General features: G+C 41.2%; 1 protein-coding gene across 1 annotated transcript in view; it reads right to left on the bottom strand.

Moving 5' to 3' along the window:
• Positions 1-20583, bottom strand: part of LOC144819620 (alcohol dehydrogenase 1-like) — a 177192-nt gene extending 156609 nt beyond the window's left edge. The window contains exon 1 of the mRNA XM_078677439.1: positions 20461-20583. Within this exon, the coding sequence (XP_078533565.1) occupies positions 20461-20478 (18 nt within the window). The 5' untranslated portion in view covers positions 20479-20583. The remainder of the gene's footprint in view (positions 1-20460) is intronic.
• Positions 20584-25102: the final 4519 nt, after the last annotated feature.

Below are 25102 nucleotides of genomic sequence, written 5' to 3'. Positions count from 1 at the left end.
TTCCATGCTGTTGTTTCTTCCCACCATCCCATGGCTGTACAGGCGTAGTTAGGACTAAAGGAGAAGCCCATAGCGGCCCCATTTTGTTGCCGGTATAGTAAGTCACCAAACATGAAGATATTATTGGTCAGTAAGTTGTTTATCATCTCCAATAGCATATCATTGTGGCTTTGGTAATGAATGTTCCGTTCCTTCAGGAAATATTTGCAAGCATTAAGGCCCATCTCATTATCAATGTTAGTGTGCAACGAGATCACATCCATGGTGATCATGATGAAGTCAGGTTGCCAATTCATTTGTTCCAAATTGCACAGGAAATCCGTAGTATCCTTTATATAGGATTTTAGTAGTTTTACCTGGGGGCTTAGATAGTAGTCAATGAAATTTGACAGAGGTTCAAGTAGAGAACCGTTAGCTGACACAATTGGTCTCCCTGGTGGTTTCGTGGCGTTTTTGTGTATCTTGGGTAGAAAGTACACTGTTGCTGTTTTTGGGAAGTCTACTTTTAGGTATTTTCTCTCCTCAAGGTCAAGGAGTTCACTGGTTTCCCATTGGAGCAGTTTTTTGTCCAGTTCTCTTTTTATATTATCAAGTGGGTTTGTCTCTAGCTCCTCATAGTTGTGCTGGTTCTTTAGTTGTTCCATAGCCTCTGCAATGTATAGATTTTTGACCCAGAGCACTATATTCCCACCTTTGTCCGCTGATTTTATTTCAAAGCTTTGATCATTTTTTAGGGAGGACAGGGCTTCTCTTTCACTCTTTGATAAGTTGTCTTTACCATTTTTCTTTGTGATTTTGTATAAGTCATGGATGGCCGCCTCCTGAAACATATCTATTTTGTTTCCTGGTGTTAGCTGGGGGTAGAATTTAGATTTTGCCTTCAAGTTACTCGTTCCCCCTCCTAATTGTGGTATTGCAGTATTTAGGCTGATTTCATGGCCCTCTTCCGCATTTAGGTTCAGAACGGTTAAGTATGCCTCAGATTCTTTTGCTAATAAACTGGACGTCGGTCTAGGTTGGTGTCTGGGTATTTTCGGTTTACTTTCTCTTTCCGCAAAGAATTTGGCAAGTTTGATTTTTCGAATGTACAGATACATGTCTATTCTCGTTTGAGCCATATCCATGCGAGTAGTTGGGCAAAAGTTTATTCCCTTCTTTAGGTGTGAAGTTTCTGCTTCCGTGATTTGTCTCCCTGAAAGGTTAATAATTTGTAATTCCTCATTCATTTCCCCCTCTTCTGTTTCATTGATCTGGTTTCTGTTCCTACTTGTGCGTTTGTAGCGGTTTCGTCTGCGGCTCCTCCTTGTGTGGGTTTTGTGAATCTCGGTTGCCAAGTTCTCCCTCTTCCCCTTGCTCGACCACGTGTATTTCTTTGCGCCCCGTGGTTGTGTTCCCATTGTCGCTGTGATAGGACCAGGCGCATATCCCCTAAAAAAGCTTTTTGTAATGGATCCAGGTTGGAATCGTCCTCACTGAGATCTACTGATGTTAAAGATGTTAGACTAGATGATGAACTAGCTATGTTTGTTTTCGACAATCTAAAAGGGTCGTATTTTCGAGCAAAGGTGAATATGCGCCCTTGTGCATAGTCGTTGGCATCTCGTTCAAATTTCGTTTGTTTTCTGATTCTTACTTCCTCCTCATGTTTCTCAATTTGTTTATTTAAATCATCTTTAAATTTGGTCATTTCCGTGTTGAGCTTTAAGTTGTCTAGTTCCTTCTCCAATACTCGTAGCTGTTCCTTTGTTTTTTCAAGGGCTATTTCTATGTGTTTCACAAGTATTTTTATCAGTCCTAAAGAGGAATTCAAGGTGTGTTCGCCCCATTCTTGAATCAGCTCGTTAGTTACATCCTGTTGGCTGGGCATCAAAAGTATGCGTAAACCACGCGGTACCCTTTCCACTTCCAGATATTTCTGTAGGGAAATTAGTTCCCATTATTTATTTATTTATTTTTCGTTCAGTTTTTCCCATGAGCGGAGTTTTTCCTTTGTCTCATTTTTGCCTGGTTCCTTATGGCTTTCCTTAGGTTTATTTATATCACTCCTTTCAAACATTGTGACAATAAATTCTTTCCTTTTGGCATCCCGCTTGTCCACATTGTATCTCTCTTTTGATTGACACCCCTATTTTCGGATATTGTATATTTTTATTGATTTCGAGTGACGAGTCCGTTATAAAATCTCTTGTTGTGTGTCAATTGTACCAGAAAACAGTTTGATTTGCTCAATCCCACAATCGGATTATTGTTGCAATTTTATTTGTATTTAGGTACTGAATCACAGTTCAAAAAGAGTTTTATTGCCAAAACAACCGGTTTTCACAATGTTGTGTTTCAGTCTGTTTGTTGATTCAACAGATTCACCCAGATTATGTTCAGTCGGCGTCTTTCAACGGACAAACGCTCTTACCTTGGAGTCCTCCCTCCGTGGTAGGTGAGTGACCGCTTCCCTCCGCCGACCGTCCAATGCTGGGTAGTCACAAGTTCGTTGTTAATCACCGGTGAGCACCTCGGGGAGTAAACAACATCTACCGCATGGCTCCCTTCCTCTCCCGTTAGGCGCTGCTTGCTTTTTGGCCGCGTTACTCCTGCAGTTGAGCCCAACTGCTGACAATTTCAGACAAGGTTCCCCGCTTGGGGAGATGTGGAGTCGCAAAGAAACGGACTCGTTAGCTCCAAATAGTGTAAGGAATTTCTTCTATTCCATCCATCCAAGGGGTTATCAAAACAAAACTACCAACGCGTTTCGACAGCGTCCGCTGCCTTGATCACAGTCAGTTTGTGCACATAGGCTCACAGGTTTTAAGGATACAAAACAGACAGTAATGGTTACACCCATGTGGGCGTGTTTGAAACATTTTACAGGTCACATGGTGTATCGTAAAGACAATTGGAATTCTGGATGTTGCAGTTTCACATCTGATAAGTCAACAAAAACCAATTTAGATCACAGATATTTCACATTCTGATGACAATTCATTACTGAGTCTTTGCACCAATTAATATTGTATGATATGGTGGGACCTTGAGTGTTCGAAATTACCATTTACTTTTATCGGGGAGTACCGCCCTCCAGTGGGCGAATTTGACCAATTCATGTTTGGATTTCAATTAGGATCTTATTAGATGGTGAGCCTATTTATATCAAAAGTGAGAATGAGTGAGGGGGGTAAAAACTAAGTGAGGGGACAAATAAATGTAGTCAATATGTCAAGTAGGATGATACAAGGAAAGGGAAGGAGGTTTCAGTCCAAAGTCATGTTAATTTTCCGAGGTGTATGTATAGTTCTTCCGATTGGTTTAATCCATACGGAGTCATAGTTCTAAAGTTCAAGATGTGTCTAGACTCTTGGCGTCTTAGGAGTTTTTCATTGTGACCGCCCCTTTCGGATAGGCTCATTGTTTCCAGACCCCAGAAGCGTAGTTGTTTCCAGTCGCCATTGTGGTTTGCTTCCATGTGTTTAGCCACGGCATTGCCCCTGTCCTTGTGTACCGTCGCACGTACATGTTCCAGAATGCGCTTTTTTAGCTCGCAGATGGTGCTGCCAATATACCTCAATTTGCACGGGCACTCAATCATGTATATGGTATATTTGCTATTACATGTTATGCATTCTTTGATTTGCCAGATCTTATTGTTCAGCATTGTTATTTCGGTTGTAGGCTTGGCGATGTCGCACACTTTGCAATTGTAGCATTTTATGAAGCCCTTTGTTTTTAACCATGATTTCTTTTTGGGAGTTTTTTTAAAGTGACTGTGGACCAGTTGGTCCTGTAGATTTCTGGCCCTTCTGTATGTTATTACGGGGTGTTTGCCCATTTTTTTGCCTATGATAGGGTCTAATTGTAGGATTTTCCAGTTTTTTCCCAAAATTTGGTTTATTTGTTTTGATTCCTTGCTGTAGTCCAAAATTAGCCTGATTGGTTCATTCGCTGTAGTGGATGGAACTTCTTTTTTCTTTAAGCAATCAGCTCTTGTTGTTTGATTTGCTCTCTCCCAGCATTTATGTACAATATGTTGGTTATATTTCCTCTTTTGGAAACGTTTTATTGAGTTCTTGCTCTGTTTGTTCCATTCAGATTCCTCACTGCAAATTCTTCTTAAGCGAAGAAATTCCCCATAAGGGATACTTGATATCAGGGACTGTTGATGGAAGCTAGTGGCTTCCAAGGTTGCATTGGTCGCAGTACATTTTCGATGGAGTGTAGTTTCCACATGATTGTTATTTATGTACACTTCTGTATTCAGGAAAACCGCTCTGTTTTGGCTAATGGTGTAGGTGAATTTTATGCATGGCGTGCTGTTGTTCAATATTTGGAAATATTCCAAGAATTTTTCTTTTCCCCCATTCCACACTATGAAAAGATCATCAATAAATCTCTTCCAGACTATGATGTGTTGTGTGTAGGTGTGGTATTTTTCCTTCCATGCTGTTGTTTCTTCCCACCATCCCATGGCTGTACAGGCATAGTTAGGACTAAAGGAGAACCCCATAGCGGCCCCATTTTTTTGCCGGTATAGTAAGTCACCAAACATGAAGATATTATTGGTCAGTAAGTTGTTTATCATCTCCAATAGCATATCATTGTGGTTTTGGTAATGAATGTTCCGTTCCTTCAGGAAATATTTGCAAGCATTAAGGCCCATCTCATTATCAATGTTAGTGTACAACGAGATCACATCCATGGTGATCATGATGAAGTCAGGTTGCCAATTGATTTGTTCCAAATTGCACAGGAAATCCGTAGTATCCTTTATATAGGATTTTAGTAGTTTTACCTGGGGGCTTAGATAGTAGTCAATGAAATTTGACAGAGGTTCAAGTAGAGAACCGTTGGCTGACACAATTGGTCTCCCTGGTGGTTTTGTGGCGTTTTTGTGTATCTTGGGTAGAAAGTACACTGTTGCTGTTTTTGGGAAGTCTACTGTTAGGTATTTTCTCTCATCAAGGTCAAGGAGTTCACTGGTTTCCCATTGGAGCAGTTTTTTGTCCAGTTCTCTTTTTATATTATCAAGTGGGTTTGTCTCTAGCTCCTCATAGTAGTGCTGGTTCTTTAGTTGTTCCATAGCCTCTGCAATGTATAGATTTTTGTCCCAGAGCACTATATTCCCACCTTTTCCGCTGATTTTATTTCAAAGCTTTGATCATTTTTTAGGGAGGACAGGGCTTCTCTTTCACTCTTTGATAAGTTGTCTTTACCATTTTTCTTTGTGATTTTGTATAAGTCATGGATGACCGCCTCCTGAAACATATCTATTTTGTTTCCTGGTGTTAGCTGGGGGTAGAATTTAGATTTTGCCTTCAAGTTACTCGTTCCCCCTCCTAATTGTGGTATTGCAGTATTTAGGCTGATTTCATGGCCCTCTTCCGCATTTAGGTTCAGAACGGTTAAGTATGCCTCAGATTCTTTTGCTAATAAACTGGACGTCGGTCTAGGTTGGTGTCTGGGTATTTTCGGTTTATTTTCTCTTTCCGCAATGAATTTGGCAAGTTTGATTTTTCGAATGTACAGATACATGTCTATTCTCGTTTGAGCCATATCCATGCGAGTAGTTGGGCAAAAGTTTATTCCCTTCTTTAGGAGTGAAGTTTCTGCTTCCGTGATTTGTCTCCCTGAAAGGTTAATAATTTGTAATTCCTCATTCATTTCCCCATCTTCTGTTTCATTGATCTGGTTTCTGTTCCTACTTGTGTGTTTGTAGCGGTTTCGTCTGCGGCTCCTCCTTGTGTGGGTTTTGCGAATCTCGGTTGCCAAGTTCTCCCTCTTCCCCTTGCTCGACCACGTGTATTTCTTTGCGCCCCGTGGTTGTGTTCCCATTGTCGCTGTGATAGGACCAGGCGCATATCCCCTAAAAAAGCTTTTTGTGGTTTACGCATACTTTTGATGCCCAGCCAACAGGATGTAACTAACGAGCTGCTTCAAGAATGGGGCGAACACACCTTGAATTCCTCTTTAGGACTGATAAAAATACTTGTGAAACACATAGAAATAGCCCTTGAAAAAATAAAGGAACAGCTACGAGTATTAGAGAAGGAACTAGACAACTTAAAGCTCAACACGGAAATGACCAAATTTAAAGATGATTTAAATAAACAAATTGAGAAACATGAGGAGGAAGTAAGAATCAGAAAACAAACGAAATTTGAACGAGATGCCAACGACTATGCACAAGGCCGCATATTCACCTTTGCTCGAAAATACGACCCTTTTAGAATGTCGAAAACAAACATAGCTAGTTCATCATCTAGTCTAACATCTTTAACATCAGTAGATCTCAGTGAGGACGATTCCAACCTGGATCCATTACAAAAAGCTTTTTTAGGGATATGCGCCTGATCCTATCACAGCGACAATGGGAACACAACCACGGGGCGCAAAGAAATACACGTGGTCGAGCAAGGGGAAGTGGGAGAACTTGGCAACCGAGATTCAGCAAAACCCACACAAGGAGGAGCCGCAGACGAAACCGCTACAAACGCACAAGTAGGAACAGAAACCACATCAATGAAACAGAAGAGGGGGAAATGAATGAGGAATTACAAATTATTAACCTTTCAGGGATACAAATCACGGAAGCAGAAACTTCAGTCCTAAAGAAGGAAATAAACTTTTGCCCAACTACTCGCATGGATATGGCTCAAACGAGAATAGACATGTATCTGTACATTCAAAAAATCAAACTTGCCAAATTCTTTGCGGAAAGAGAAAATAAACCGAAAATACCCAGACACCAACCTAGACCGACGTCCAGTTTATTAGCAAAAGAATCTGAGGCATACTTAACCGTTCTGAACCTAAATGCGGAAGAGGGCCATGAAATCAGCCTAAATACTGCAATACCACAATTAGAACAAGTAACTTGAAGGCAAAATCTAAATGTTACCCCCAGCTAACACCAGGAAACAAAATAGATATGTTTCAGGAGGCGGTCATCCATGACTTATACAAAATCACAAAGAAAAATGGTAAAGACAACTTATCAAAGAGTGAAAGAGAAGCCCTGTCCTCCCTAAAAAATTATCAAAGCTTTGAAATAAAATCAGCGGACAAAGGTGGGAATATAGTGCTCTGGGACAAAAATCTATACATTGCAGAGGCTATGAAACAACTAAAGAACCAGCACTACTATTAGGAGCTAGAGACAAACACACTTGATAATATAAAAAGAGAACTGGACAAAAAACTGCTCCAATGGGAAACCAGTGAACTCCTTGACCTTGATGAGAGAAAATACCTAACAGTAGACTTCCCAAAAACAGCAACAGTGTACTTTCTACCCAAGATACACAAAAACGCCACGAAACCACCAGGGAGACCAATTGTGTCAGCCAACGGTTCTCTACTTGAACCTCTGTCAAATTTCATTGACTACTATCTAAGCCCCCAGGTAAAACTACTAAAATCCTATATAAAGGATACTACGGATTTCCTGTGCAATTTGGAACAAATCAATTGGCAACCTGACTTCATCATGATCACCATGGATGTGATCTCGTTGTACACTAACATTGATAATGAGATGGGCCTTAATGCTTGCAAATATTTCCTGAAGGAACGGAACATTCATTACCAAAGCCACAATGATATGCTATTGGAGATGATAAACAACTTACTGACCAATAATATCTTCATGTTTGGTGACTTACTATACCGGCAAAAAAATGGGGCCGCTATGGGGTTCTCATTTAGTCCTAACTACGCCTCTACAGCCATGGGATGGTGGGAAGAAACAACAGCATGGAATGAAAAATACCAAACCTACACACAACACATCATAGTCTGGAAGAGATTTATTGATGATCTTTTTATAGTGTGGAATGGGGGAAAAGAAAAATTCTTGGAATATTTCCAAATATTGAACAACAGCACGCCATGCATAAAATTCACCTACACCATTAGCCAAAACAGAGCGGTTTTCCTGGATACAGAAGTGTACATAAATAACAATCATGTGGAAACTACACTCCATCGAAAATGTACTGCGACCAATGCAACCTTGGAAGCCACCAGCTTCCATCAACAGTCCCTGATATCAAGTATCCCTTATGGGGAATTTCTTCGCTTAAGAAGAATTTGCAGTGAGGAATCTGAATGGAACAAACAGAGTAAGAACTCAATAAAACGTTTCCAAAAGAGGAAATATAACCAACATATTGTACATAAATGCTGGGAGAGAGCAAATCAAACAACAAGAGCTGATTGCTTAAAGAAAAAAGAAGTTCCATCCACTACAGCGAATGAACCAATCAGGCTAATTTTGGACTACAGCAAGGAATCAAAACAAATAAACCAAATTTTGAGAAAAAACTGGAAAATCCTACAATTAGACCCTATCATAGGCAAAAAAATGGGCAAACACCCCGTAATAACATACAGAAGGGCCAGAAATCTACAGGACCAACTGGTCCACAGTCACTTTCAAAAAACTGCCAAAAAGAAATCATGGTTAAAAACAAAGGGCTTCATAAAATGCTACAATTGCAAAGTGTGCGACATCGCCAAGCCTACAACCGAAATAACAATGCCGAACAATAAGATCTGGCAAATCAAAGAATGCATAACATGTAATAGCAAATATACCATATACATGATTGAGTGCCCGTGCAAATTGAGGTATATTGGCAGCACCATCTGCGAGCTAAAAAATCGCATTCTGGAACATGTACGTGCGACGGTACACTAGGACAGGGGCAATGCCGTGGCTAAACACATGGAAGCAAACCACAATGGCGACTGGAAACAACTACGCTTCTGGGGTCTGGAAACAATGAGCCTATCCGAAAGGGGCGGTCGCAATGAAAAACTCCTAAGACGCAAAGAGTCTAGACACATCTTGAACTTTAGAACTATGACTCCGTATGGATTAAACCAATCGGAAGAACTATACATACACCTCTGAAAATTAACATGACTCTGGACTGAAACCTCCTTCCCTTTCCTTGTATCATCCTACTTGACATATTGACTAAATTTATTTGTCCCTTCACTTAGTTTTTTACCCCCCTCACTCATTCTCACTTTTGATATAAATAGGCTCACCATCTAATAAGATCCTAATTGAAATCCAAACATGAATTGGTCAAATTCCCCCACTGGAGGGCGGTACTCTCCGATAAAAGTAAATGGTAATTTCGAACACTCAAGGTCCCACCATATCATACAATATTAATTGGTGCAAAGACTCAGTAATGAATTGTCATCAGAATGTGAAATATCTGTGATCTAAATTGGTTTTTGTTGACTTATCAGATGTGAAACTACAACATCCAGAATTCAAATCGTCTTTACGATACACCATGTGACCTGTAAAATGTTTCGAACACGCCCACAAGGGTGTAACCATTACTGTCTGTTTTGTATCCTTAAAACCTATGAGCCTATGTGCACAAACTGACCGTGATCAAGGCAGCGGACGCTGTCGAAACGCGTTGGTAGTTTTGTTTTGATAACTCCTTGGATTGATGGAATAAAAGAAATTCCTTACACTATTTGGAGGTAACGAGTCCGTTTCTTTGCGACTCCACATCTCCCCATGCGGGGAACCTTGTCGGAAATATATCCAGTGGAAGGCTTGTAGTAGCCGAAACGCGTAGGCCGTCCTAATCGTTGCACTATTACTTTTGCACATGGTGTGTAAATAAAATTTTTGTTCAAACTTACCTGTTGCTGTGCCGTGACTTCAATTGCCAAGCTGAGGGGCGAGAAGAATCCAAGAAATATATATATATATATATATATATATTAGATAAAGGATTACGATACTTGTGGGATTGTTAAAAGTTCTTTATTCCGCCGCCGCCAAACGCGTTTCGACTGCCAAGCAGTCTTGCTCACTGGACAAGAGGAAAAAGCGCGCGGCCATTTTTAAATAAAGAAATTGCACGTAATGGACTACATGTCAAATGACATGAAAGACAGACTCGTAGTTTTTTCCATAATCATATCAGTGCTTATAGAATTACAAATATCCTTGGCAAAACAACATGATAATTGTGTAATTTAAATTTTTGTGTTTCTGGCATGAATTTACAAAATTGTTTGGCAAATACGAGCACGCTATTAAATTGTCTGTATGCATTTTCGCTTTTCATTGAAATTTGTCAACAAACTTTATCGACAAACTTAACGACAATACTAGGGTGTATAGCCAAAATCACGCCCAAGTGGGCAATTAAGATTTATCGATTAACATCGGCTGTAGATAAATCAAGCTCAAGTGAGCATATACATCCTTCAACTGTGTCAACCTGCTCATGCCATGCCACATTCCAATAAATACCAAAATCACTAAGTTAATCCATCAGTTTTTGCCAAAATTCATTTTCGAATCTCATTTCCTAGTAACATCAAGCAAAGTCAAATCAATTAATTTTGCTGTGAATCTGTCTAAAAAAACTTTCTTACTCGTGAACATATTGATACATCAGTTACAGGCAGCTTCTCCTACTGTATGCACATATTATATACTAGAGATGTGTATGTAAATCCTCCTCCATGTTGAGACTCTTAGGCTGTTTTGAATCTAACTTAATTATGTAGCGAGATTCCAACTGTCTTAATTTTTTAAGGCGGTTACCACCTCTTAAGCTTACAGGAATAGAATCAATCACATAATATGTAAGACCATTAGGGTCTTTATTGTGTGAGCTCTCAAAATGTCGTGCTACGGGGTAGGATCTGTCAGAATTTTTAATAGCTCTCAGATGTTGCAAGATGCGTTTATATACCTCATTGATTGTGCTCCCCACGTAACGCAAGCCACAGGGGCATTGCAGCACGTAGACAGCATAATCTGTCTTGCATGTGTACTTGCCCTTAATTTTTTCCACTCTGTTGGAAAGGCCCAATTTGTACTTGTTACAATTTACACCATGCGTGCATGCCTTACATTTTAAGCACTTTACAAATCCGTTTTTCTCCGATAGCCAGTTTTTCTTTGGACGTGGTTTTTTAAGTGTGTTACTCACTAAGGAATCTCTGAAGGATTTGGACTTTCTAAAAGTAATTTGCGGTCGCCTGTCTACCTCCTTTCCCAGAATCGGGTCATTCTTGATGATGTGCCAGTGCTTGTTGAGTATTCTTCTCACCTCAACATGTTGTTTACAAAATGTGGTTATAAACCTACACTGACTCTGTCTTTGCTGGGCGGTTTTCTGGTTTGAAAACAGAATGTCCTCTCTTTTCTTTTTTGATGCCTTACAGATTCCCTGATCGATCCAGTTCTCAGGGTACCCTCTTTCTGTGAATCTTCTTTTTAGCACCCCTAATTCTTTTGCTGTCTCTTCCGGGGTACTGCAGTTACGCCTAACTCTCAGGCTTTCCCCGTAGGGTATGCTACACTTCAAGTTTAAAGGATGAAAGCTCTGTGCATGCAACAATGTGTTGCCGCTTGTAGGTTTTCGGTAGGGACTGGTTTGTAGCCTACCATTCTCTACATAGACTTTGAGGTCAAGGAAATTTACACTTTCACTACTGATGGAACTAGTGAATGAGAGGTTCAGGTCATTAGTTTGTAGACTGTTGATAAATGTCTTAGCTTCACGCTCTGTGCCCCTCCACACCAAAAATAGGTCGTCAATAAAACGACTCCAGTGAACTATGTGTTCCTCCCACTCTTGCTGGTACTGCGTCCGGACGACCTGCTCCTCCCACCAGCCCATATGCAAATTAGCATAGCTGGGGGCGAAGCAGGTCCCCATGGCAGTGCCACATATTTGGTGGTAAAGTTGGCCATAAAATAGAAAAAAAATGTTTGTTAAACATTTTTCTACCATACGTAAAATCATTTGAGTATGCGACCATAGTGTAATAGACCTGGTTCCCAGAAAGTGCTTTACTGCACGTAAGCCATCACAGTGCCTTATGCTGGTGTATAGGGTGGCGACATCTATTGTGACTAATAGATAGTCATCTTCCCAGGGTATATCATAAATCCTTTTGAGGAAGTCCCCGGTGTCTAGTATAAATGATGGAAGTGCCTTAGTAAGTGGATTGAGAAAAGAATCTACAAATTTTGAGGTGTTTTCTAAAGCACTGCCTATTGCAGATATTATTGGGCGGCCAGGGGGATCAACAATGTCTTTGTGTACCTTGGGTATTAAATAAAACACAGCTGTAGTGGGTTGGTCGATTTTAAGAAACATGAATTCATCGTGACTTATTAAAGATAAATCATACCAACTTTGTAGTTCTCTGTTAAATTGCTCGTTACTTTTTAACATCATACTTTCTGGTACCTGAACATAACATTTTTTGTTATTCAGTTGCTTGTAAGCTTCTAACAGGTATTTGTCCCTGTCCCAGAGAACTACGTTGCCCCCTTTATCCGCATTGCGGACTATGCAGTTGTCACACTCAGTTAATTTCTTTATCAATGCATAGTAGGCTTGTTGCTTTTTGGACATTGCTTTATTAGGTTGAACATTTTTGCCCAAATTTTTCAGTTCATTATGCACTAGTTCATTGTATACATCAACAGTATCCTTCGCTGTTGTGGGAATAAATCTTGAACTTGGCCGAAAATTGGTGGGGGCATCCTGAAAAATATCAATTTCTTCCTCCTCTGCAATCGCTGCAGCAATACTGTTGGCCCCTTGGTCTTGTGCCACTATATTACTGGCTCGCAAATCCATCATTAGGTCCATGTCATCCACCACTAGGTTGTCTTCATGTGTTGCTTCACCCATTTGATTGCCTGTGGTTCTTTTGCTCGGATTCATCAAAAAATGTTTTTTTAACTTCAATAACCTTATAAACTTAAAGAGGTCTATTCTGGTTTGCACATAGTCCAGATCCGCCTCTGGACAAAATGACAACCCAAGCTCCAGGATTTTCAATTCCTCCTCAGTTAACTTTATGTTGGTCAAATTTATCACAGATAACGTTCTCGTTTCATTACCTACTTTGCCACATTCTTCTTTTTCTTTTGGTGGCCGCGCCCTGCAGATTGCCCTCTTCCGGCGGTTTGCCCTTTGCCTTTTCCTTTTTGCTGACCTGCGTCGGCACTCTGTGTTTGTGGCCTTTGACGCAAATTGTATCGGCGCTCCACGTTTAAATATCCAAATTCTTCAATTACCGATGGTATTACTCCCTGGATAGGAATATTCATATCTAAATCGGTATCTGGATCGGAGCTCTGACGGCTACCGGTTTTTGATTGCGCGTCTGCTCCTATGATGCTCTTAGAGTTTTTCTGCTGCCTGATTGATTCATAGCGCTTCGCAAATGTGTAAATTTGACCTCGTTCATAGTCCAATTTATCCCTTAAGAATTTAAGTGCTTTACGTTCCTTAATGGTAGTCTCTAATTTCTTTAGTCTTTCTTTGGATTCCGTTTTAAATTTAATTATGGTCGCTTGATCTTCTTCTTTGCTTAAGTCTGAAAGCAAATTTATTATCTCTTCCATAATTTTCTGCCTGTTAATATCGGCATATTTAATTAATATGCCTAGCATACGTCTTGATGATTCATTATTATTGGCAGCCCATTCTTTTAGCATTTCAGGATTGGGGTCCTCGTAACTAGGGGCCACCATTACTCTCAGGCCCCGGGGAATTCGCTGCACTTCTAGATAACGCTGCAGAGATTTGGACTCCCACCACTTTGATAACTCTGAACGTTGTAGTTTCTCTAATTTCCTTAATTTCGTCATTAAGTCATTCTGTGTGTTGCTCCCCGACTCTGGTGAGGTTGGATCGACAGATTGACCGCTTATGTTTGTGAATACTTGGAGAGCCGCCTGTTCGCGCTCATGTACCTCCGCGGCGTCCATTTTCAAATATAACAGCGTTCAAGAAGCTGTAATCCCAACCGGTTCCGAACTTCGTGTTAAATCACTGGCTCAGGAACCTTCACTTTCTCCCCCGCTGGCATTCACAAGTCAGGCTTACCCGGTTCAGTGTCGGCGTCTCCGAGCTGTCCTCCGACCCTCTTAGGCGTCTCCTCTTCTCCGGCGCTGACTTTTCCTTGTGACATCCGTTTCCAGCGATACGGGGGGGTGGCAGTTGTTTGAATCAAAGGTGCTGCTCAAGCATCTCCTGCCCGCTCCAGACCGAAAGCTGTATCGTTGTGGGAGGACTTCTTGGGCCAAGTCCTATTAATTAGATAAAGGATTACGATACTTGTGGGATTGTTAAAAGTTCTTTATTCCGCCGCCGCCAAACGCGTTTCGACTGCCAAGCAGTCTTGCTCACTGGACAAGAGGAAAAAGCGCGCGGCCATTTTTAAATAAAGAAATTGCACGTAATGGACTACATGTCAAATGACATGAAAGACAGACTCGTAGTTTTTTCCATAATCATATCAGTGCTTATAGAATTACAAATATCCTTGGCAAAACAACATGATAATTGTGTAATTTACATTTTTGTGTTTCTGGCATGAATTTACAAAATTTTTGGCAAATACGAGCACGCTATTAAATTGTCTGTATGCATTTTCGCTTTTCATTGAAATTTGTCAACAAACTTTATCGACAAACTTAACGACAATACTAGGGTGTATAGCCAAAATCACGCCCAAGTGGGCAATCAAGATTTATCGATTAACATCGGCTGTAGATATTTTGGCTATACACCCTAGTATTGTACATACAGACAATTTAATAGCGTGCTCGTATTTGCCAAACAATTTTGTAAATTCATGCCAGAAACACAAAAATGTAAATTACACAATTATCATGTTGTTTTGCCAAGGATATTTGTAATTCTATAAGCACTGATATGATTATGGAAAAAACTACGAGTCTGTCTTTCATGTCATTTGACATGTAGTCCATTACGTGCAATTTCTTTATTTAAAAATGGCCGCGCGCTTTTTCCTCTTGTCCAGTGAGCAAGACTGCTTGGCAGTCGAAACGCGTTTGGCGGCGGCGGAATAAAGAACTTTTAACAATCCCACAAGTATCGTAATCCTTTATCTAATTAATAGGACTTGGCCCAAGAAGTCCTCCCACAACGATACAGCTTTCGGTCTGGAGCGGGCAGGAGATGCTTGAGCAGCACCTTTGATTCAAACAACTGCCACCCCCCCGTATCGCTGGAAACGGATGTCACAAGGAAAAGTCAGCGCCGGAGAAGAGGAGACGCCTAAGAGGGTCGGACGACAGCTCGGAGACGCCGACACTGAACCGGGTAAGCCTGACTTGTGAATGCCAGCGGGGGAGAAAGTGAAGGTTCCTGAGCCAGTGATTTAACACGAAGTTCGGAACCGGTTGGGATTACAGCTTCTTGAACGCTGTTATATTTGAAAATGGACGCCGCGGAGGTACATGAGCGCGAACAGGCGGCTCTCCAAGTATTCACAAACATAAGCGGTCAATCTGTCGATCCAACCTCACCAGAGTCGGGGAGCAACACACAGAATGACTTAATGACGAAATTAAGGAAATTAGAGAAACTACAACGTTCAGAGTTATCAAAGTGGTGGGAGTCCAAATCTCTGCAGCGTTATCTAGAAGTGCAGCGAATTCCCCGGGGCCTTAGAGTAATGGTGGCCCCTAGTTACGAGGACCCCAATCCTGAAATGCTAAAAGAATGGGCTGCCAATAATAATGAATCATCAAGACGTATGCTAGGGATATTAATTAAATATGCCGATATTGACAGGCAGAAAATTATGGAAGAGATAATAAATTTGCTTTCAGACTTAAGCAAAGAAGAAGATCAAGCGACCATAATTACATTTAAAACGGAATCCAAAGAAAGACTAAAGAAATTAGAGACTACCATTAAGGAACGTAAAGCACTTAAATTCTTAAGGGATAAATTGGACTATGAACGAGGTCAAATTTACACATTTGCGAAGCGCTATGAATCAATCAGGCAGCAGAAAAACTCTAAGAGCATCATAGGAGCAGACGCGCAATCAGAAACCGGTAGCCGTCAGAGCTCCGATCCAGATACCGATTTAGATATGAATATTCCTATCCAGGGAGTAATACCATCGGTAATTGAAGAATTTGGATATTTAAACGTGGAGCGCCGATACAATTTGCGTCAAAGGCCACAAACACAGAGTGCCGACGCAGGTCAGCAAAAAGGAAAAGGCAAAGGGCAAACCGCCGGAAGAGGGCAATCTGCAGGGCGCGGCCACCAAAAGAAAAAGAAGAATGTGGCAAAGTAGGTAATGAAACGAGAACGTTATCTGTGATAAATTTGACCAACATAGAGTTAACTGAGGAGGAATTGAAAATCCTGGAGCTTGGGTTGTCATTTTGTCCAGAGGCGGATCTGGACTATGTGCAAACCAGAATAGACCTCTTTAAGTTTATAAGATTATTGAAGTTAAAAAAACATTTTTTGATGAATCCGAGCAAAAGAACCACAGGCAATCAAATGGGTGAAGCAACACATGAAGACAACCTAGTGGTGGATGACATGGACCTAATGATGGATTTGCGAGCCAGTAATATAGTGGCACAAGACCAAGGGGCCAACAGTATTGCTGCAGCGATTGCAGAGGAGGAAGAAATTGATATTTTTCAGGATGCCCCCACCAATTTTCGGCCAAGTTCAAGATTTATTCCCACAACAGCGAAGGATACTGTTGATGTATACAATGAACTAGTGCATAATGAACTGAAAAATTTGGGCAAAAATGTTCAACCTAATAAAGCAATGTCCAAAAAGCAACAAGCCTACTATGCATTGATAAAGAAATTAACTGAGTGTGACAACTGCATAGTCCGCAATGCGGATAAAGGGGGCAACGTAGTTCTCTGGGACAGGGACAAATACCTGTTAGAAGCTTACAAGCAACTGAATAACAAAAAATGTTATGTTCAGGTACCAGAAAGTATGATGTTAAAAAGTAACGAGCAATTTAACAGAGAACTACAAAGTTGGTATGATTTATCTTTAATAAGTCACGATGAATTCATGTTTCTTAAAATCGACCAACCCACTACAGCTGTGTTTTATTTAATACCCAAGGTACACAAAGACATTGTTGATCCCCCTGGCCGCCCAATAATATCTGCAATAGGCAGTGCTTTAGAAAACACCTCAAAATTTGTAGATTCTTTTCTCAATCCACTTACTAAGGCACTTCCATCATTTATACTAGACACCGGGGACTTCCTCAAAAGGATTTATGATATACCCTGGGAAGATGACTATCTATTAGTCACAATAGATGTCGCCACCCTATACACCAGCATAAGGCACTGTGATGGCTTACGTGCAGTAAAGCACTTTCTGGGAACCAGGTCTATTACACTATGGTCGCATACTCAAAGGATTTTACGTATGGTAGAAAAATGTTTAACAAACAATTTTTTTCTATTTTATGGCCAACTTTACCACCAAATATGTGGCACTGCCATGGGGACCTGCTTCGCCCCCAGCTATGCTAATTTGCATATGGGCTGGTGGGAGGAGCAGGTCGTCCGGACGCAGTACCAGCAAGAGTGGGAGGAACACATAGTTCACTGGAGTCGTTTTATTGACGACCTATTTTTGGTGTGGAGGGGCACAGAGCGTGAAGCTAAGACATTTATCAACAGTCTACAAACTAATGACCTGAACCTCTCATTCACTAGTTCCATCAGTAGTGAAAGTGTAAATTTCCTTGACCTCAAAGTCTATGTAGAGAATGGTAGGCTACAAACCAGTCTCTACCGAAAACCTTCAAGCGGCAACACATTGTTGCATGCACAGAGCTTTCATCCTTTAAACTTGAAGTGTAGCATCCCCTACGGGGAAAGCCTGAGAGTTAGGCGTAACTGCAGTACCCCAGAAGAGACAGCAAAAGAATTAGGGGTGCTAAAAAGAAGATTCACAGAAAGAGGGTACCCTGAGAACTGGATCGATCAGGGAATCTGTAAGGCATCAAAAAAGAAAAGAGAGGACATTCTGTTTTCAAACCAGAAAACCGCCCAGCAAAAACAGAGTCAGTGTAGGTTTATAACCACATTTTGTAAACAACATGTTGAGGTGAGAAGAATACTCAACAAGCACTGGCACATCATCAAGAATGACCCGATTCTGGGAAAGGAGGTAGACAGGCGACCGCAAATTACTTTTAGAAAGTCCAAATCCTTCAGAGATTCCTTAGTGAGTAACACACTTAAAAAACCACGTCCAAAGAAAAACTGGCTGTCGGAGAAAAACGGATTTGTAAAGTGCTTAAAATGTAAGGCATGCACGCATGGTGTAAATTGTAACAAGTACAAATTGGGCCTTTCCAACAGAGTGGAAAAAATTAAGGGCAAGTACACATGCAAGACAGATTATGCTGTCTACGTGCTGCAATGCCCCTGTGGCTTGCGTTACGTGGGGAGCACAATCAATGAGGTATATAAACGCATCTTGCAGCATCTGAGAGCTATTAAAAATTCTGACAGATCCTACCCCGTAGCACGACATTTTGAGAGCTCACACAATAAAGACCCCAATGGTCTTACATATTATGTGATTGATTCTATTCCTGTAAGCTTAAGAGGTGGTAACCGCCTTAAAAAATTAAGACAGTTGGAATCTCACTACATAATTAAGTTAGATTCAAAACAGCCTAAGGGTCTCAACATGGAGGAGGATTTACATACACATCTCTAGTATATAATATGTGCATACAGTAGGAGAAGCTGCCTGTAACTGATGTATCAATATGTTCACGAGTAAGAAAGTTTTTTTAGACAGATTCACAGCAAAATTAATTGATTTGACTTTGCTTGATGTTACTAGGAAATGAGATTCGAAAATGAATTTTGGCAAAAACTGATGGATTAACTTAGTGATTTTGGTATTTATTGGAATGTGGCATGGCATGAGCAGGTTGACACAGTTGAAGGATGTATATGCTCACTTGAGCTTGATTTATCTACAGCCGATGTTAATCGATAAATCTTGATTGCCCACTTGGGCGTGATTTTGGCTATACACCCTAGTATTGTCGTTAAGTTTGTCGATAAAGTTTGTTGACAAATTTCAATGAAAAGCGAAAATGCATACAGACAATTTAATAGCGTGCTCGTATTTGCCAAACAATTTTGTAAATTCATGCCAGAAACACAAAAATGTAAATTACACAATTATCATGTTGTTTTGCCAAGGATATTTGTAATTCTATAAGCACTGATATGATTATGGAAAAAACTACGAGTCTGTCTTTCATGTCATTTGACATGTAGTCCATTACGTGCAATTTCTTTATTTAAAAATGGCCGCGCGCTTTTTCCTCTTGTCCAGTGAGCAAGACTGCTTGGCAGTCGAAACGCGTTTGGCGGCGGCGGAATAAAGAACTTTTAACAATCCCACAAGTATCGTAATCCTTTATCTAATTAATAGGACTTGGCCCAAGAAGTCCTCCCACAACGATACAGCTTTCGGTCTGGAGCGGGCAGGAGATGCTTGAGCAGCACCTTTGATATATATATATATAAACATATTATATAATTTTAGTAAGATCAAAAGTGCAGATCTAAAATCTACGGGAAACATCCTTTACAACACAACTTTTACCACGCAGTGCCTTTACGACGCAACTATTACAACGCATGTCATTACAACGCATAGCGCTGGGGGGCGCTCTAGGATAGGGAATAGATTTAATTTACTATCCAACACCTTCACTACTATCCACGGGGACTGGAGTTGAAATAGTAAATTAAACTATTCACTATCCAGCACCACTAAGGGCTATGCGTTGTAACAGCATGCGTTGTAAAAACTGCGTTGTAAAGGCATGTGTGGTAAAAGCATGCGTTGTAATGTCATACATCCAAAATCTACAGTTCAGCACAAAAATAACAATGTTTATTCCAGCGTTTGAAGCGATCAATTAATTCCATGTTAAAGTGATACTTTGGGGAAAAATACCGCTTTGGTAGTGTTAGGTGCACAAACAAATTAATCCACTAATTAGCGCCTCCTGTATATTCTGAGAAATTTCTTAAATTGTGCACAAGGACGGGGTGGAATAAAAACCTGAGCCCCGCCTCAGGGCATAACAGAGATAATAAGAGTCACTCAGACCACTATATTCACAGACAAGTTGCTTGGGGGTATGTTGTTAAAACTTCTTAAAATGTATTCTCCAATAAATTATGCTCAAAGTCGGGTATGGTGAGGTGTTTGTCAGATTTCACTTGGGATTTTACATACACACACTTACAGACAAAAACACACACACCTATGTGTCTGTTTTGAACGACTTAAAATAACTATTTTACAAAATATCGAGTTTAAAGTACGCATAGCAATCCTCACTCTTCTCACTTTCCCTGTTCCTTAGGTCCCCGCCCCCCCTAACCCCTCCCCCCCGAACCGCGTGCCCTGCTTCTCATATGTTGTATTTTTTAAACAAGGTATGAAAGTGCGATTGTTGGCAAATCTAAAGCTCACACTCCCCCCGATCTTACTGAGCAAGCTACACACCCCTGTTTATCCAGTCCGGACCACGGTCAGTTCATGTGCTTGCAGTCTTTAGAATTGTTTACAAAAAAAAGGATTTGCTTACTTTCCCAGCTGTCGCCATTTCAATCGCTGTGATTTAGTGAAAAGTGTGTGTTGAAGTCAGGTGCAGCTTGTCTCTTACAGCACAAACGCAACGAATGTGTTGGAGAGACTTTGATCAGATTTTTCAAAGTCAACCTGTTCTTCAAACCCTACCAGTAAAACATGTAAAACCACATGGAGCTGGGAACGCCCACGCTCAAAACCTGCAATGTCACATTTTGATGGAGGAATACAGTATTGTATTACAGTTTGAAAAACACAACTTGTAATCCGATAACTTTCCACTAGATGAAAATATAATGGTATACATAAAAGACATACTTGCATTATGTGAGGGTGATTAATGTTATATTTCAAAACTGTACTTACATTAGTACAGACCTTTCACACAATGTAGTGCCTCGAATAGTGCCTCGAATAGTGCTTAATTTGTAAAAAAAAAAAAAAAAACAGCCAACAGATTCAAAGAACCTAACAGGAAAAAGAATTTGTCTCCTCAAGTTCAAGTGGCAGTACCCGACAAAATAATTTGACTTTTACATGTTTTTAGTGGCAAGTAAGGCGGTGCTTTACTTGCCACTCTATCATGGAAGCAGCTTTCTGTAGATGGTAATTTGTGACAAGGATATCTGTGCATATCGCGTTGCTTTGCATTTTGTTGTGTTGTGTTTTGTGCTGTCATTATTTATGCGGCATTTTGTTATTGTAGTGTGTCTGCTGTGTTTAATTCAGACTTGACTCTTTGTCCTATTATATTTATCGTGTTTCTATTCTGATTTATGTTATGGTCACCATGTTGTGTTCTGTAATTATTTCTGCGATGTTACATTTTCAGCCAAAATCTACATTTTCCATTGAAGTTGAAGGAAGAAACAATTTACTGCCAAAGGTGAAAAAATACCTGAGCTGCAGCTTTTCAACTTTTCTAGAATCGACCCATATTGTGACAGGGATGAAGCCTTAAATTAGAACTTTCAACGCTCATTATGTGATTCGACGCTGGTTTTCTAGTGTGAAAATAATATATGTTTGTTTTGCCTGGGTAGACTTTTAAACTTTGCACAAGCTGTGAGAATCACAGATGTTTCTGGTCTAAGGGAAAAGGGAAAGGTAAAAGGAACGTGTGTTACTCTCAACCCATGAACACATAAACATTAAACAGCAGCCTAGCACACCGGAGCAATCCATATTTCCAGTGCTGTGGCAGACATTATGCGAAAATGAAGACGCCATTTTGAAGTTGTCAAGCGTTACCATGCCCAATCAGTACAATTTACAGTATTTACTAATTTTTTTGGTGTGGTAGGCGTTATCATTAAAAACAAGTTCAATGGGATCGGTGCAGCCAAACCTCTTTCCAACTCATACTGAGGCCCTTGTCTAATATTATGAAGCCAGTGCTGTGCTTATTGTCCTTGGGCTACCAAATAATACATTTCGAAATTTGGAGCCGCAAATCCCCCCATCTCAAACAGGAGCTGTAAAGTTTTCTACGTTATTCTAGCTTTTTTTACCGTACCAACCCAAGTTAGCTTTACCATTAACGAACTGAACTACGTTTTAGTGGGAGCAGGAGGTTCTGAAAAAGATAAAGTAATGGTGGAAGTAGTATCATTTCCATGATAGCAATGCAGCCGACCATCGATATTCGCATCTAATTCCATTTGCCAGTATGAATAGCCATCTTATCCTTTCATGCCCCATAATTGGCACGATACAGTATGTCTACATCCCAGTGGTACTGAATACCCTACCCAAGTACCAGACCGGGTGCTCACTCCAGTGTATGGGGTATTCCAGCCGAACAGCAGTGGTATTCTTAGTCCAGGAGATCATGATTGTTTTATCCCAGTTTATAGTAAGACCAGACATCTGGCCATATGTAATTATTTCTCTGATAATAGGATAAAGTGTGATTTCGAGGTTTTTGACTAAGAGCAAATGTCATCCATGTAGAGCGATAACAGTATTCTGCGTTTATCAAACTTAATACCCCCTTCACCATGGAATTCCCGTAGCTAACTTGCCAGGGTTCCATCCACCAAAGGAAACAATATCGGTGATAAGGGGCAACAATGATGCGTGCTCCGCTTAATGCCTATTTGCCCAGACAGCATATTATTCACCTTCACCTGGGCAGTAGGTTGATTATATTGAATCTGGGCCATCTTACCAAATCACGGTGCGATCCCATTCTCTTCAATGTGGTAAACAGGAATGGCCACACAATAGAATCAAAAGCCTTGTCGGCATCCAGAAATCCTCCTGCATCCTTTTTTTTTTTTTTTATTTCTGTAATTTTTTATTGAAAATAAAGAGCATATTTACATGGTACTGGGTGGAGAACACATGGGGAAAGAGAAGAATGAAAAAACGCACCGGGGGGGGGGGGTTGTCAAGCATTGTATACATTGGCTTTAATTAGTTTGGCTCTTGACAGTCCATTCTGCAATTTGTTGCATCTTCTTCACTTCGTTCTTGCACGTTCCAGTTCCCCCGTGTCCCTTTGCCACCGGCATGGTTGTCTTCCCGCCCCCCTGGTGATGTGAGGAGATAGAAGATCAAAAGATGAAGAGAGACGTAGGCATATTATGTTGTTGAGTAGGGTGCGTGTGTGCATTCGGTAGTATTGTCTGGTCTTAGTGTCTAGGGTGGCTTGTGAGAGGACAAGTAGTTGTCTAGTGACAGCCATAACTCGCTCTTTTTCCCTGAGTCCCTTTGGCTGTTAGACGTTATGGTGTCGGCTCCCCTTAGGAAGATGACCCAGTTGAACCAGGCCTTAAAGGTGGCTTTTGCTGTGTCCTTCCAGTTATTCAACACCGTCTTGACTGCTGCTGTAAGCAGGAGGTCAATCAGGTCTCTGTCATTTTCGGATGTTATGGAAGGGTCCGTGTATCCCAGAATTAGGTGGTGAAAGTCCATTGATAGTGTGGCTCCTGTCATGTCATTGATTAGAGTGATTATGGAGTGCCAGAACTTCTTTGTTTTGGCGCAGTGGAATAGGAGGTGTGCTAGGTCTCCCTTCTGCCTGTTGCAGTTCCAGCAGGAGTCAGTCTCTCTGATGCCTATGTTGGCGAGACGCGCTGGGGTCCAGTAGGCCCTGTGTACTAGCCAGAATTTTGTCTGATCCAGGGTCGTTGTCACTTTCCTCCTTGATGTGGAGGACCATAAATCTGCCCTATCCTTCTCGCTTAGCTCTCTCCCTACTGCTTCTTCCCATTGGCTTACAGTTCTGTTGTTCAATTTGGACGTTTTGGGGGTCATGGCTCTGTATATGTGTGCTACCTGGTGTCCCGTGATGTTCAGGCTAATGGCGTATTGTGTTATTGATGGGGCGAGCGTGTTTATGTTGGCTTTGGCTATTGCTACTCTTATTTTAAGGAAGTTATAGAGCTCTATGTTGTCGAAGTTGTATTGTTGTCTGAGTTCGTCAAATGATGTCTGATTCCCTGTCTCCTTCAGCTGGCTCACCGTCGTTATGCCCTGCCTGTACCAGGTGTGCATGTCTAGTGTTTTATTCCTGTACTTAATTCTGGGGTTGTGCCATAGCGACTCTAGCTGAGATTGTCTGACGCTGACGTCTAGCAGTTTGTCTAATTTTAGTAGGGCCAGTCGCGTGTTCCTGAGGATTGTGTTCTGTTTAATCGCGGGGTGTTTTGTCGCTGTGAGTAGTGCCACGGGTTCCATCCCTCCTAGAAGTCTCCGCTCTAGGGAGAGCCAGGCCGGGGTGTAGTCGTTCTTTGGTGATATCCAGTGTAGGCCCTGTGCTGCCAAGCAGGCTGTTTGGAAGGTTTTGAAGTTCGTTATGTTCAGACCTCCCAGAACCCTGGGGAGTCTGAGTTTCTGAAGGCTGATTCTAGGTTTCTTTCCCCTCCATAGAAATGTGTTTAGTAGTTTGTCCAGTTTCTTGTGGAAGTCAGGTGTGCTAATTAGTGGTAGCATGTTGAGCATGTAGTTGATCATAGGGGTGACCATCATTTTGATGGTCTCCACCCTACCCCACCATGTGGTAAATCTTGGTGACCATCCCTCTAGCTTCTCTCTTATTTTGTGCAAGATTGCTTTTTCGTTCTGGTCTACTGTGGTCCGCAAGTCTCTCTCGAACAGGAGGCCCAGGTACTTGATGGCTTTCTTCTGCCATGCTAGACCCGAGGTCCCCAGTACTGTCTTGTTGGTATGTACGTTCAGTGGTTTGCATTCAGATTTCTCTCTGTTGAGTTTGTATCCTGACACTTGCGCAAACTGGTCTATGGTTTCCATTAGTGCTTTAATGGAGCTATCCGGGTTCTCCGTTACTATGAGGACATCGTCTGCATATGCTGCCAATTTGAAGGATTCACCCTCTATAGGTATGCCCCTAATGTCAGGGTTTGAGCGGATCATGCACAGTAGGGGTTCTATCGCTAGTAGGAAGAGGCCTGGGGATAAGGGGCATCCCTGCCTCGTCCCTCGTTTGAGGTCTAGTAGCTCCGATGTGCCTCCATTCACCACCACCCGGGCTTTAGGCTCGTTGTACAGTGCCATTACCATCTTCCTATACTGTTGTCCCAGCCCAAATTTTTGCATACATATCTCTAAATAGGGCCATGACACTCTGTCGAAAGCTTTTTCGGCATCTAGGGCGATCATGACTGCCGCGTTGT

This window comes from Lissotriton helveticus, chromosome 2_1, assembly GCF_964261635.1.
Source record: "Lissotriton helveticus chromosome 2_1, aLisHel1.1, whole genome shotgun sequence".
Taxonomy (NCBI): domain Eukaryota; kingdom Metazoa; phylum Chordata; class Amphibia; order Caudata; family Salamandridae; genus Lissotriton; species Lissotriton helveticus.
Note: the sequence above shows the minus strand (reverse complement) of the source record. Positions and strands in the feature narration are given on the sequence as shown.